Source organism: Monodon monoceros, unplaced genomic scaffold, assembly GCF_005190385.1.
Source record: "Monodon monoceros isolate NGI ecotype Baffin Bay Population unplaced genomic scaffold, NGI_Narwhal_1 Super_Scaffold_11, whole genome shotgun sequence".
In the NCBI taxonomy this organism is placed as follows: domain Eukaryota; kingdom Metazoa; phylum Chordata; class Mammalia; order Artiodactyla; family Monodontidae; genus Monodon; species Monodon monoceros.
Genome location: NW_021703767.1, coordinates 86,674,487 through 86,688,812, shown reverse-complemented (window position 1 = coordinate 86,688,812; position 14,326 = coordinate 86,674,487). Strand labels below are relative to the sequence as shown.

At 38.0% G+C, this 14,326-nt stretch overlaps 1 protein-coding gene across 2 annotated transcripts in view; it reads right to left on the bottom strand.

Annotated features, from left to right (window-relative positions):
- PEX5L (peroxisomal biogenesis factor 5 like) overlaps positions 1-14,052 on the bottom strand; it is a 173,196-nt gene extending 159,144 nt beyond the window's left edge. Inside the window, exon 1 of one of the 2 annotated variants that reach the window (XM_029215455.1) lies at positions 13,712-14,052. In XM_029215455.1, coding sequence (XP_029071288.1) covers positions 13,712-13,732 — 21 coding nt within the window. In that variant the 5' untranslated portion in view covers positions 13,733-14,052. The remainder of the gene's footprint in view (positions 1-13,711) is intronic. The other variant, XM_029215454.1, reaches the window with a different exon arrangement.
- Between the last annotated feature and the right edge of the window lie 274 nt (positions 14,053-14,326).

The window sequence follows — 14,326 nt, the reverse complement described above, 5'->3', positions numbered from 1 at the left end:
TATATAGAATGGATAAACAACAAGGTCCTACTCTATGGCACAGAGAACTATATTCAATATCTTATGATAAACCATAATGGAAGAGTATAATAAAAAGAATGTATATATAAGTATAACTGAATCTTTTTGCTGTACAGCAGAAATTAACATAGCATTATAAATCAACTATATTTCAATTAAAAAAAACATAAGAGCTAATCCTTACAAAATCATCACAACGTATGGGTACATTTATTATATTCTTGCCATAGATGGGGAAAGTGAGGTTTAGAGAGGATAAGTTATTAGAGCAAGATCCCACAGATAATATGTGGTGAATCCAGGATTTGAACTTGGGACTGTCTGATCCTGAGCGCAAGCTCTTAACCAGTATGTTTCTGTAGCCTCTTCAAATGTGAGAGATCATTAAGCAATGTCTGATGCATGCCATCAAAAGCCTTTCAGCATCTTTCCCCCACCCCTCACTTTTGGGGAAAGCTATTAATTCCAGAAGTCTGGGCCATCAAGATCTAGCCCTCAGTTTCCTCATATGTGAAATGACAAAGCTGTGCTATGTGAACTCTAAAGACATTTACATCTCCAGGATTCTATTTTAATTTAATCTTGCCCCAAGCTTAAGAACACTTTCTTTTGTCTTACATAACCTTCCTAAAGGCTTATATAATAGGCTGCATATCAATATTAATGACTAAAATGCATAGAGCATCTGGATTATAATCATTCTTTGGATGAATATGAAACACTAATGCGCCCAGTTTTCCACATTAAGTTCCTGCGTATGGAGGGAAAAATGTTCTTATTACTAAGGTACATGATATGTATTTTAATCCCCTGATTAACTACTAAATTCTTCACAGGGCTCTTTCTAATTTCTCAAAAAGAATGGAAGTGAGCAGTAGATGGACACTGATGAATGATGGAGGGATCATTCTACTCTTCTTTGCTGCATGATTTAATAAACCAATATATTCTAGCTTTACTGTATTCTCCTGCAGGCCTGCATGTAACAGCAGGTAGTACCAAATAAGCACAGGACTTAAAGAGAATTATTTTCTTTTAACTCTTATCCCTCAAGGCCGATTGCCCTCTAGCTAGGTCAAGATAGAGAGGTGTTTATTTTACTTTCAAGCAATATCTCTAACATGTTATAGTGGATACTGGCTTTTTAATTTCTTTAACTTTCCCAAATCTAAACTCTATATTTGGGAAACTGTCCACTTTTGGAATATTGGTGCTAAGCAGAAACGCACTTTCCCAGACTACCTTGCAAATACGGTATGGATGTGTTGACTCAGTTCCACCAACCAACTACACCTGACCCCACTTTGAACTGAGTTTTGGGGGCACATAGTCATGGTAGAACATTCATCCTGGGAGTGGGGGGCAGCAGCTGAAGCTCCAACATGGGGTTTTCATGGTCCCTCCATTTGGAGCCTAGTTCTAGGAGTCTGTGAGTATCCTAATGTGTTTTTAAAAAATATTTTAAAAAACCTTTTTATTTTGAAATAATCACAAGCCTACAGAAAAATTGCAATAATAGTACAATGGACTCCCATAATACCCTTTTCCCCAGATTTACCAATTTTTAACATTTTGCTATGTTTGTGCATTCTCTCTATGTAATTATATCATGCATATTATTATTTTCAGTATTCCAAATCACTTGAGAGTAGGTTACCTGCACTATGCCCCTTTGCCCCTTCATGCTGCAGCATGTATGTCCTGTGAATAAACATATTCTCTTGCCACAGCCATAGTTTAGTTATCAAAATCAGCACATATAACACTAATCTAACATCTATTCCATATTCAAGTATCAATTGTGCCACACTGTGCTTTGTGACAATTTTCTTTCCCAGTCCAAGATCTAGTCCACTATCACGTACTGCATTTAGTTGTCATTGTCTCTTTTGTCTTCTTTTAATTTGTAAACAGCTCAGTTTTTCCTTGTTTTTCATGATACTCACATTTTTGAAAAACATAATCTGCTTATTGTATAGAATATCCCTCATTTTAGGTTTGTCTGAGATTTTCTCATGATTATATTCAGGTTGTGCCTCCTCAGCAGTACTATTATAGGAATGATGTGTCCTTCTCAGGGCATTGCATCCAGAGATGGACATCCATTTGATCACCTTATTGGTGATGTTGATTTTGGTAACTTAGTGTGCAATTTCTCCATGGAAAAGGCACGATTTTTTGTTTTGTAATTTATGTGGATGACATTTTGATGTTATATAAATATCCCGTTTCTCCTCAAACTGCCTCTTTCCTCAGATTTAGCATCCATTGACCATTATTCTTGCTTGAATCAATTTTTACTATGATTTTTGCAAAAATGGTGATTTTTCTATCTTCATCATTCTTTCTATGCTTTCTATTGTCCAAATGTACTTCTAATAAATTCCCTTTATGCTTAAGTGAGCCAGAATTGTTTTCTGTTTTCTGAGTTGTTTCTTACAGCTAAGAACTCCTGATGGCTTTACTTGTATATTTAGTCAACTAGTTCCAAGAACCTATCAAACCAGTTTACTCAAATGGTCAACCTAGTCAGTCCAAGGAGAGACAGTGAGGAACACCTTTAGGAAATAAAAATGATACAGCTTTTCATGGCACTTCATTCCACTTTTAAAACAGACGTACAGACCAGACTTTCTTCCACTGTCAGCCAAACAAATGACTACTAAAATTGAATATGTAAAATATCAAATAGGTTCCTTAAGAAACTATTTGATATTTTACATATTCAATTTTAGTAGATTCCTTAAGAAACTAAAAATAGAACTACCATATGATCCAGCAATACCACTCCTGGGCATATGTCTGGAGAAAAACATGGTTCAAAAGGATACATGCACCCCAATGTTCATTGCAGTTCTGTTTACAATAGCCAAGACATGGAAGCAACCTATGTGTCCATCGACAGATGAACGGATAAAGAAGATGTGGTGCATATATACAATGGAATATTACTCAGCCATTAAAAAGAATGAAATAATGCCATTTGCACCAACATGGATGAACCTGGAGATTTTCATACAAGGTAAAGTAAGTCAGACAGAGAAAGACAAATAACATATGATATCACTTATATGCGGAAACTAAAAAAAAGTGATACAAAGAACTTATTTACAAAACAGAAACAGACACACAGACTTAGAGAATGAACTTATGGTTACCGGGGAGAAGGGTGGGGGGGTAGGGATAGACTGGGAGTTTCAGATTGACATGTACACACTGCTATATTTAAAACAGATAAACAACAAGGACCTAATATATAGCACAGGTAACACTGCTCAATATTCTGTAATAACCTAAATGGTAAAAGAATTTGAAAAAGAATAGATACATGTATATGTATAACTGAATCACTTTGCTGTACACCTGAAACTAACACAACATTGTTCATCAACTATGCTCCAATATCAAATAAAAATTAAAAGAAAATAGAAGATTAAAAAAAATCAAATAGTTACACTAACAGCGAAAAGCAGGAAAAAATCAATTTTTGTGACTAAATGCGAAACACATGGATATTTGAAAACATCTAGTAGTTTATTATAATGCTTACTTTTCACTTAGATTTTTATTGTAATTCAAAATAAAGAGTAAAAAGTGTAATGGGAATAGCACACTAGGATAAGGCAGGCTTTCATTACAGTGCTAGCTCTGCTAACTAAGTTTTATGGGACCTTTTGAGCAAGTCTCTTATTTACCGGACCTCAGTTTCCTCATCAGTGAAATGAAATGGTTGAACAAAACAATTTCAAGAGTCCTTCAAATTCAGGATTCTGTGACCTCAAAACTGAACACTACTGCAGTTGTTGGAGACATAAGGAACTGTTAACCTAGAATATTCTAATTCATGTATGGATTCAAGATTATTCTGGTATAAAGACCTAACACCTGTGAGATAACTCCCAAGTTATTCAGAGAACAGAAACATCAGAACAATTTAGAGGACAATTTAGTCTAAAGATGCTACAGCAGTCTTAGGCTGTCTGAGTAGATGTTTTTCCCAGGAGATAAATAATCTCACAGTGCTTGGCAATGGTCAGATCACATCTTGAGCAGTGTGTCTTGCTCCGAGGCCATACTTTCGTGGAGCCATTAAGCATTAGAAACATCATCATGAGAAACGATTAGTGAACTGGGCTGTTTATCTTGGAGAAGAAAAGATTTAATGGGATGAAGACATAATAGTTCTCTAAATATTTGAAGGCTTATTTTATTCAGATGGAACATAATATGTTTGCTGAGCTTTCCCCAGATGGAAAAACTATAACCAATTGGGCGGAGGTTATGATATCAATATAAGAAAGAAATTTTATTCAAACATAGTTGTGATAGTTGCTCTTGCCAGCTCCTCTCTCAGGTACCTCATTGTGCCTCTGTGATGTCAGAAAACTAGCCAAGAATCTAACTTTTTGCTAAGGTCTCAGTGCAATAGATCAGGTCCTGTTCTCTACGTAGATGTTTTCAGATCAGTGCATCCTAAATGTTAATATACGTATAAATCACTGAGCATCTTGGAAAATTCAGTTTCTGATTCAGTAGGTCTGGAGTGGGACCTGAGAGTCTGCATTTCCAATCAGCTCCCAGGTGTTTCATGTGCACATAATCACCTGTCCAATCAGATGTTATGTCCCTGCATGATCAGAGGATACCATTCCATATAAGCATGTATGTTACAGTTAACACGCATGTGAAAGGAAGTAAAAAGATGTTTTGCACATCTAGCAGCTTCATGTTATGATGTTTAAATGTTTTCCTCTTTCTCATCTCCTTGAAGAGGTTCCATATTTTCTGACCTTTTACTATTTCTGATCACTTTGCATCATGGTACTGGCATGGCTCTGTCTGATGCTCACCCATATACTTTCAGGGAACCAGGGAATATTCCCCCAGGACATACTGGTTTTTGCTTATTATAGGTCATTACTTCAGTCGACTATAACCATTTTTGGTGGGACACACAGACATGCACACACAAACACACATGCCATCTCACGGTGCTTTTCGCTGGATTTCGTCCACAGGCATAATGGTCTCAGGTCAGAGGCCTGCGTGTGCACAGGGGTACTGTGCTCTGTTCACATTCAGCTCCCCCTTCACTCTTGGCCTCTTCCATTTCCAAGCAGGCAGCTCACCACAGTGAGAACTGGGTACTGTATCCAGCGTCTTCTTATTGTCGTTGCCTCGAGGAAACTTTTTACCTCACCCTGATATGATACCAGTTTTAACCCTCAAGGATGTACAGAATAATTCTATCCCCTTCTTACATAATAATCCTTCATATATTTATATAAAGTCATCATGGTCTCCTCGAGTCTTTACTTTCCAAGCTAAACAGCCCCAGTTCCTCCTATCATTACTCATACGAAATGGTTCTGAATTCTTCTACCACACCAGTTGCTTTAAAAACTGCATAATTTTTAAGAGGCTGTGTAGGAGTGGGAATTTTGTGGATCCCTAGGTAGATATCTAGCATCTGGCATCACAACAGCACCAATCAGCTCTTGGAATCTCCATGATTTATAGATGACCATATGGCATTCTGTTTGGAAGAAAAAGTTTTTGCTACACCACCTCCCACTTACAGAGTTTGTCTGGTTTCTCAGGGGTATCTATGCATGAAGAGGAGCTTTGGGGAGTTGTGTATGCACCTGCAATGCAAACTCTCCTACTTGGCTTAGGTTCACCCCATTTCAGAGCTGTTGGCAGAGTTCTGTGTGTTTCTCTCTCATTTTTTTTTTGTTGCGGTATGCGGGCTTCTCACTGCTGTGGCCTCGCCCGCTGCAGAGCACAGGCTCTGGACGCGCAGGCTCAGCGGCCATGGCTCACGGGCCCAGCTGCTCCGCGGCATGTGGGATCTTCCCGGACCGGGGCACGAACCCGTGTCCCCCTGCATCGGCAGGCGGACTCTCAACCACTGCGCCACCAGGGAAGCCCTGTGTGTGTTTCTCTTGAATGAAATAGTGGATAAGCAGCCTCTTCCTACCTAAATGAACTATTTTTCATCTGTGAAATGTTTAATGGTCATTATCTAAAAATAACAAAGATGATCAATCTAGTGAAATCTCACATGGAGAATAATAATGGTCTGTATCTAATTGAGTTTTAATAGGAGAAGTAGTATATTGGTACTAATAAAGATCAGTCAAAAATGAGAATATGACACCTAAAGCACAAAGAACAAAATAAAAAATAAACAAGTGGGACTACATCAAAGTAAAAAAGCTTCTGCACAGCAAAAGAAACCATGAACAAAGTGAAAAGAAAACCTATATAACTGGAAAAAAATTTGTAAAACATATATCTGATAAAGGGTTAATATTAAAAAAATATAAAGAACTTACAGCAAATAAACCAAATAACCCAATTAAAAATGGGCAAAGGACCTGAATAGACAATTCTCCAAGGAAGACAGAAGAAAGGCTACACGTACATGAAAAGATGCTCAACATCACTAGGCGTTAGGGAAAAGCAAATTAAAACCACAATGAGATATCACCTCACGTCTGTTAGAATGGCCATCATCCAGAAAACAAGAAATAACAAATGCCGGTGTGGATGTGGAGAAAAGGGAATTGTTGCGCACTGTTGGTGGGATTGCAAATTGGTATGGTGACTAGGAAAACAATATGGAGGATCCTTAAAAATTTTTAAATAGAACTACTATATGATCCATCAATTCCACTTCTGGGAATATATCCAAAGGAAACAAAAACAGTAACTCAAAAAATATCTGCACACCCACATTCCTAGCAGCATTATTTACAATTGCTAAGACGTGAAAACAACTGAAGTGCCCACTGGTGGATGAATGGCTAAAGAAGTTGTGGTGTGTATATATATATATATATATATATATATATATATATATATATATACACACACACAACGGATTATTACTCAGATAAAAAATGAGGACATCATACTATTTGTGACAACATGGATGGACTTTCAAGGCATTATGCTAAGTGAAATAAGTTAGTCAGAGATAGGCAAATACTGTATGACCTCACTTATATGTGGAATCTAAGAACAAATAAACTCAGAAAAAGAGATCAGACTTGCGATTATCTAAGGCAGAGGTGAAGGAGGGGGAATTGGAGGGGGAATTGGAGGAAGGTGGTCAAAAGGCACAAACTTCCAGTCATAAGATAAATAAGTATTAGGGAGGTAATGTACAACCTGATGACTACAGCTAATATTGCTGGATGATATATAGGAAAGTTGTTAGAGTAAAACCTAAGAGCTCTCATCACAAGGAAGAAATGTTCTTCCTTTTTCCCTTCTTTCTTTTTATTGTATCTACATAAGAAGATGGACAGTAGCCGAACCTGTTGTGTCACAATATATGTAAGTCAAACCATCATGTTGTATGCTTTAAACTTACACAGTGATGTATGCCAATTATGTCTCAATAAAACTGGGGAAAAAAACAGACAAAATATACAAAACAATGATTTTTAAACACTGGGAAGAAAGGCCTCACAGGATCCCTGAGAGAAGGGAAACAAATAAGGTGAGCATTGTGATTGCCCTACTTACAGCCGGGAAAGAGTTTCCAGGACATAATGTAGGAAGTGAGGACCCCAAAATGTCTGGTATCCTCACTAAGCTGAGGAGACAGAGTGGAGGATTTGAGGAGGCCCGGGTGTTAGACTATACAGGGCAGAGTGCTAGGGAGAAGTCTGCACAGAGTGAGAGCTCTGGAGACATGCAGAGGCTTCCCCCGCTAGTCTTCCCCTGAGTTCTGATCATGTATGTGAGGAAGCTACCCTCAGACCATCAGAAAGGAACAGCCAGAGCACTTCTTAGAGCTCAAACAGGGCTATAAAGAGCTCACATGCCCAAAACCAAGTCAAGAAATCTCCTGATGAGTGGGACATCAGATAAAGTACTCAGAAGAATATTACCTCAGAAGACAGGACAAGTCAGCCCTATCCCCAAAAATTCTGGTAGCTTCTAGTATCATGTAAAAACTCTTAAAAGCAAACCTTGAAATGATCAAACCGTTTCCAAGCATGTTAGTTGTGTCCAAACACAAAACTTAAAAAAAGAAGGAATTAAAAAATATCCAGCACCCAACAATGTAAGATTCACAATGTCTGGCATCCAATCAAAAAGTACCAGGCATACAAAGAAGCAGGAAAACACAGCCCATAATGAAGATAAAAATCAATCAATAAAAACAGCCCACAAAATGACACAGATAACGGAATTGGTAAACAAGGACATTAAAACAGCTACCGGTAAATGTACTTTCACGTGTTCACTGCCTACCTGCTAGGTCATAAATGTACTCTCCTATTTTAACCTACTTGGGATGGACTTCTGTGTACACGCAAAATAGAAGTCAAGATTCACCTTTTAAAAAATTATATAGATATCCAATTAACCAAGAATCATTGATTGACAAAGAACATTCTCCTCCTGCAACGCTGGTGTCACCTCTGTCACAAATAACATATTTATAAAAGAAGAAAATGACATTATATGACAATACTGGTAGTGTGCTATATTAGACTCTGGGCTCTGAACAATTAGCCATGGTCTTGATATTTAACCAATAGGGTATTAGTTATCTTCCTGTTTATATTCTGTAAAATATAATAATATATAAGATATACAAATCTTTCTTAACAGGCTGGGAAAAAGTCTTCCATTTGGTATCCCTGGTAAAGGGGATGGCATGGGTGAGGAGGGGTGGGAAGTGGGTGAGGTGAAGATGAAGGAAGGGGTCATTGAAAGAAATGTAACCCCCAATTCACAGCATCTGGTCTCTGATCCATGGGTTACATGCTATAGTTCAAGGTGATTTTTTTCCTTCTACAAAGTCTGAATCATAAAAAGGTTTCATATTTCAGAAACTTGGCAACCCCATTTTCCTTATTGGTGTATTTGAAATGACATCATGTTTAGATGTCACCAAACACTCAGATTGGACTTAGGTCCCATAAGGAAACATTAGGCTGTAGTGTGCCCCCACTTTTAGTGAAGGAAATGCACACCAGTTATTACATAAATGTATCAAGAAATTAATTCTAGAATATAAAATCTTTCAACGGCTCTAACTTATGCCTGTGTTGGCAACATGAGATCTCAATAAAAAGTGTAAAAAAGCAGGCTGCCAGATGTTTTGACTACATGGTGCATCACATCTTAATGTTTCTTAGGTTGGCAGTGGTAATACTAGAGATTCAAGATTTTAAAATTAACAAGTTCTGTTTTAACCTTTTCTTATTTTTTCCTTTAAAAATGTTTTATAGCCAAAACATTTGTATGCTAGAATTTTTTCTTTCAAACACATGTTTTTAGGAAGAATGTTTATAAACCATAAACAAAATCTAGGAAGAACATATTGTGTTTCTTACAGTAAGTCTATAATGTAAACTGTTGGCCGGTATAGCTGGGGAATGAGATTTTCAGGTTAATCAAGTATTCAGCAATATTATACCATAAGTATTATAATTTTTAAGTGCTAGAAGCTCAATATTACTCTCATACCAAGCATGATTTGCTTGTAAATATATAGGAAGGCACTTCGGAATCTCGCTGGAGTTTGTGTCATAATTTTGCACATCAGCTTCACCGTACATGAATTTCCTTCAATAGAGTTCTAGTTAATACTATTTCAGACAATAAATTCATGTCTGAAATAAATTCATTCAAGGAGTATTAATACTGATTATCATTCATAGGAGGGCTTCGAGGAGGAAGGGCAGGTACTATTTGAGCTGGTGGGGGGAGAGGGGAGGGGAGGGCAGTAGCTATCCATGACCAAATCAACAAAATCAACCTCAGCCCTAGGCCGGCATTACCTCATTCTCCTTAAAACATAACCCTCCCCTGCAAAAAACTCCTAATTTTCCAAGATTTTCCTCTAAAAATGCAAATATGGTGTGTGTGTGTATGTGTGTGGTATATTGGTATTAATTATATTTTTGTTAGCAAAGGGTTGATAAAGAAATGACACAGGATAGAAAATGGTGGCATCAGGAGGGGAAAAATGGGTCTTTTAGAAAAGTGCAAGTATCCATGACAAATATTATCTACTTTACAATTTTGCTTTAGGTATCAGTTATGACAAACTGCTGTTATAGATGTTGAAAAACATTCTATGCCCTTACTTTGGACTGGCTTCCTATGTTCGTTGTTTCTAGTGAACCAAATGAGTCTCCAGTGGCCAGATCTAATGTATTAACATAATTTATGTTATCCAAGCTGTTCCCCTTCATGAAAAAAATTTTTTTAAAGCTTAAGTAAAGTCGTAAATAAAAACACAAAACCCCTTTGGGGGAAGACAAATAAATGGCTACTCTTTGAAGTGTTAATAATTTTATAATTTTTGTCATTTAAATTTTCTTAATTAATGTCTTGTGAAGCCAGAGGGTGTGGAATTTTTCCTCGGCAGGCTTGAATAAGTCAAAAAAAAAGTCTGTTTTCAATGCCTATAATAAAGATCAGTTAAAATTACGAATACATTTTTTTGTTTGATTGTCTTCTGAAATAACTTTCTTTTGTAACAAAAAATACTACTGGGGATCCTTTATTAAAAATAAGAAAATCTTAGTTCAAAATTGAAATTATATTGCCTTGTATTTATACCATTTCAGATAAAAGATTTGGCTAAGGGAACATTCAGAGACATGTAATTATTTTGCTCTAATTGGCAGTGTTAACTCATATGGCCATATACAAATAAGCATCGCAGTGCAGAGCACACAGCTGTACTGGAGGGATTAAGATCACAGGTCATCTAAGAGAAACAGAAAGTTGGTTAGAACTGATGCTAAAGTGCATTTAAACACCATTGGCCCCCCTGGTCAAAAGGGAAAAAGAAGTAAATCTAAAAGTCACTAAAGAAACAACATTTACTTAAGTTGCTGAGGTGATGAATTCCCCTTGGAAATTATTGCTGAGGCACTTGGAAAACAGCACAACTCTGGGGCCCTACTCCTAAGAAATATACCTGTGGCATTCACTTTGAAACCAAGAAATCTACACTACTATGCTGTGCTATCTATCTGTAATAGATGTCAACTTTTATCTTCTAATGAACTAGCAGAGTAAACTAAATGTGTGATTTTAAAATATTGTGGCTTCTAAAATGAATTCAATTTCTATGGTAAACTGGATGAATTAGACATATGTATAAGAATTAATAGACTTTATTTACAAAATCGTTAAGCTGCAGAAACAAAGGCACTACAGGAGTTTTAAATCAGACTATTTTTTAAGACTTCATGTGAACACCTCCCCACTCAGACTGCCTATTTACAAAGCATTTTATTTTAAAATCTTTTGGATACAGAAAAGAGTAGAATTAGAAGGCAGAGCTAATGATTGCCAATATTTTCTGTTTCACTCCTGTTTTAAGGTATCAGCCAAGTAACACCAGTGTTTCAAATGAACTCCAAAGTTGGCAGAAATGTTAGTAAATCTGCTCATCCCTGGTCCACTTTACCAAATATGTATCCAGATTTTAAATCACAAATATTTTGGAGCATTTAGGCTATGCTTCTTCTCCCTTGTGATTAGAGTCAGGTACGCACAGGAAGATGATACTGTCTCTGATAAGGAAAGATTCTTTATTTAATGTAAATGTACCAACACAATGGAGATTTTGTCTATAGGCTAAATACTATTCTCTGGGAAAGAGACCGGGGTTTTAAAATGTCAGCAAGTAACTATATTATAAATCAGATTGAAATAAGTGGTTTTTTGGGGGGTAGGGCATTCCCACTCAGATGATCGTATCATTTAATAGCTACTAAACTATTAAAGCCTTAGAAGTTAACATCAGTGGTCAATAGTAAAAAGGAAAAAAGTACTGTGCTCTGAAATTTTGGCAAGCATATTGATTACAATATTTAGTAATGTTTCCAAGCTAAGCTTGGCAGCAAAGATTTGTGAGTTTTACTGCAAGCCATCATATTTGCTGTTATAGCAGTACACAAGCAAAAAACATTAAGGCAGGATCATATGCAGAGTCTTACATTTTGTCTATTCTCTCAAAGTGAAATGAAACCCTCAGACATTATTCTAGACAATTCAAGTTTCAGTAACATCAATCCCTGAAGTATTCAGAAAATTTAGTTTAAATTGTTTTGGGGGTGCCTGAGTTTACCAGATTGTTGCTTCAATTCTTCATTCACAAAAACGTATTTTCAAACAAAAAATAATGTGGAAAGTTTCAGTAAATTGCCCAAGTAGTCAATTATGAATTTTGTGTGAATGAGCAATTTTCTGAAGATTGACTCCATTTGTTAAAATCTTCCTATTTTTACTGCTGTGGAGAAACTGTTTAGGGACAATAAATAGATAATACATAAAATTATAAGTATCATTATCGGGTGAAGATGAAACATAGAGCTATGGTAATAATCCTTTGTTAATTTTTTTAGCTGTGATTGTTTGAATGCTTCTTTGTTACTAAACTTTCCAATTAGTGTAGCTTTAATAAGAAACATGCAGATCGTATTTATTGTTTATATTTAGAAATATACTTCAGGCACTAATTATTGTCCAACAACTGTGATATAATCTATTAATAATTTTCAAAACAGGATGATGTCAGTAATACGGGAAATGCTTTTAGAATTCTGATAGTGCTGATTCAGAATTCTTACAAAACTTAGGAATATGATACAATACCATTTTATATAAAAATAATTTATAATACAAAAGAATTTCCCCAAAGACTCGGAAATTAAATATTGGGTAATACTAAGTCACAAATGCAGTAACATGTTGATTTATCTATTTTAAATTGCTCTAAAGACACAGAAGTAACATCCTCAGTATTCATACACATTGCACACCAGGGTGAAAGCACCACATATGATAACTGTATTTGACCATCTTTGTAATGGAAAGGAAGCCCAAACATTAAGTCCACGACTAAAGCATTTAGGAACAGTAAAAAAAGAGCTCAGTTTATACTTTAGGAAGCTGAGTTAGTATTTCATTTTTTTCCCCTCAAAGAATACACCTGCCTTTATAAGGAAGAACCAACCATGTGAATGAGAACTGGAATCAAGGTTAAAGTAATCTTGCCCAAGAGAGTAGAGAAGCAGTGGCTCAGCTCAGATGAGTTTTAAAAACCAGAGACAGTACCTCCCCTGAAAAACATTAGAGCCTCTTGGACATGTTTGAAATTCATCCTCCTAAGTCATCCTGTGACTATAGGGATAGGTGACAATGTCCCATCATCTGAAGGGGGAAAATACAGCACAAACCATTTAAAAAATTATCACTTTAAAAAATAATACGAAAGTGGCAAAGTGTTCCAACTGCCAAGAAACCTTTGCAGATGATATAGGAAAAGCTTTGTCTTTCCTATTATTGTTTGCCCTTCAGTTGACATACATGCCGAGTTGCATCAATAGGATTACAACGGAAACACGGTCATCTCCAGGTTTCCTCTTTTTGGATTCCTTGATCTTGCTTAAAGAAACAGGCTCAGGGAATGCACAGAAAACAAACTTCCCAGTCAAAGTTCTGAGGTCCTTCCTCCCCTTCTCCCACAGAAACCCGTCTAGTTTTACCTATAGCACCGGACTGAAATGTTATGGTCACGTCGCACCACTTCACTTGTTGAACTGTATGAAGGCAGCACTTGACCACAGTAACTTGGTGAACCCCCTGGCTCCTATATTAGTCCCCAAGATCCCTATCCAGTTCGATGGAAATGTCTTACCTGCATGTGTCCCTGGTACATTCTGCTTCAGCTTCTTTAGGGCTCCCTGAGGCTGCCGGATGCTTTCCCCCCCGTGTTGACTTGCACACCAACAGAGGGGAGAAGATGGGTTCTCAGAGGGTGCCCCTGAGCCAGGTCAAGGCTCCAGGTACCCTGGCCGGCGGCGGCCCCTTGACAGCGCTGCGGGCTGCCGGGAACTGTTCTTCGCTCGGGGTTCTGAAAGCGGACACAGGAGAGCAAGCAGAGGAGGCGAGGAGCCCAGGCGGCCACGCTCTCCCGCAGGCGCAGGTCCTGCTCGCCGGGCGTCTCTAAAACTCACTCCTTCTCCGCCGAACACTTTCTCGCTTCCTGCCTGGCTGCCTCATGTCTCTCTCACTCTTTCCACAGCGAACCCTTTCCTCCTCCCAGCCCTGACGTGAGCGCCCACACCAGCCGCTGCCGCCGCTGCCGCCGCTGCCGCAGCTGCCGAGCGGGGCGCGCGCCGCCCTCCCGGCCGCGTCCCTGCCGAGAGGCCGCGGGCCCGGGCACGCGCGCGCGCGTCCCCAGCGGGCACCGGGAGCGGCCGAGGCAGGCGCGCGCCCCCCTGCGCGCGTGATCGGGAACGCGCGCACGTGG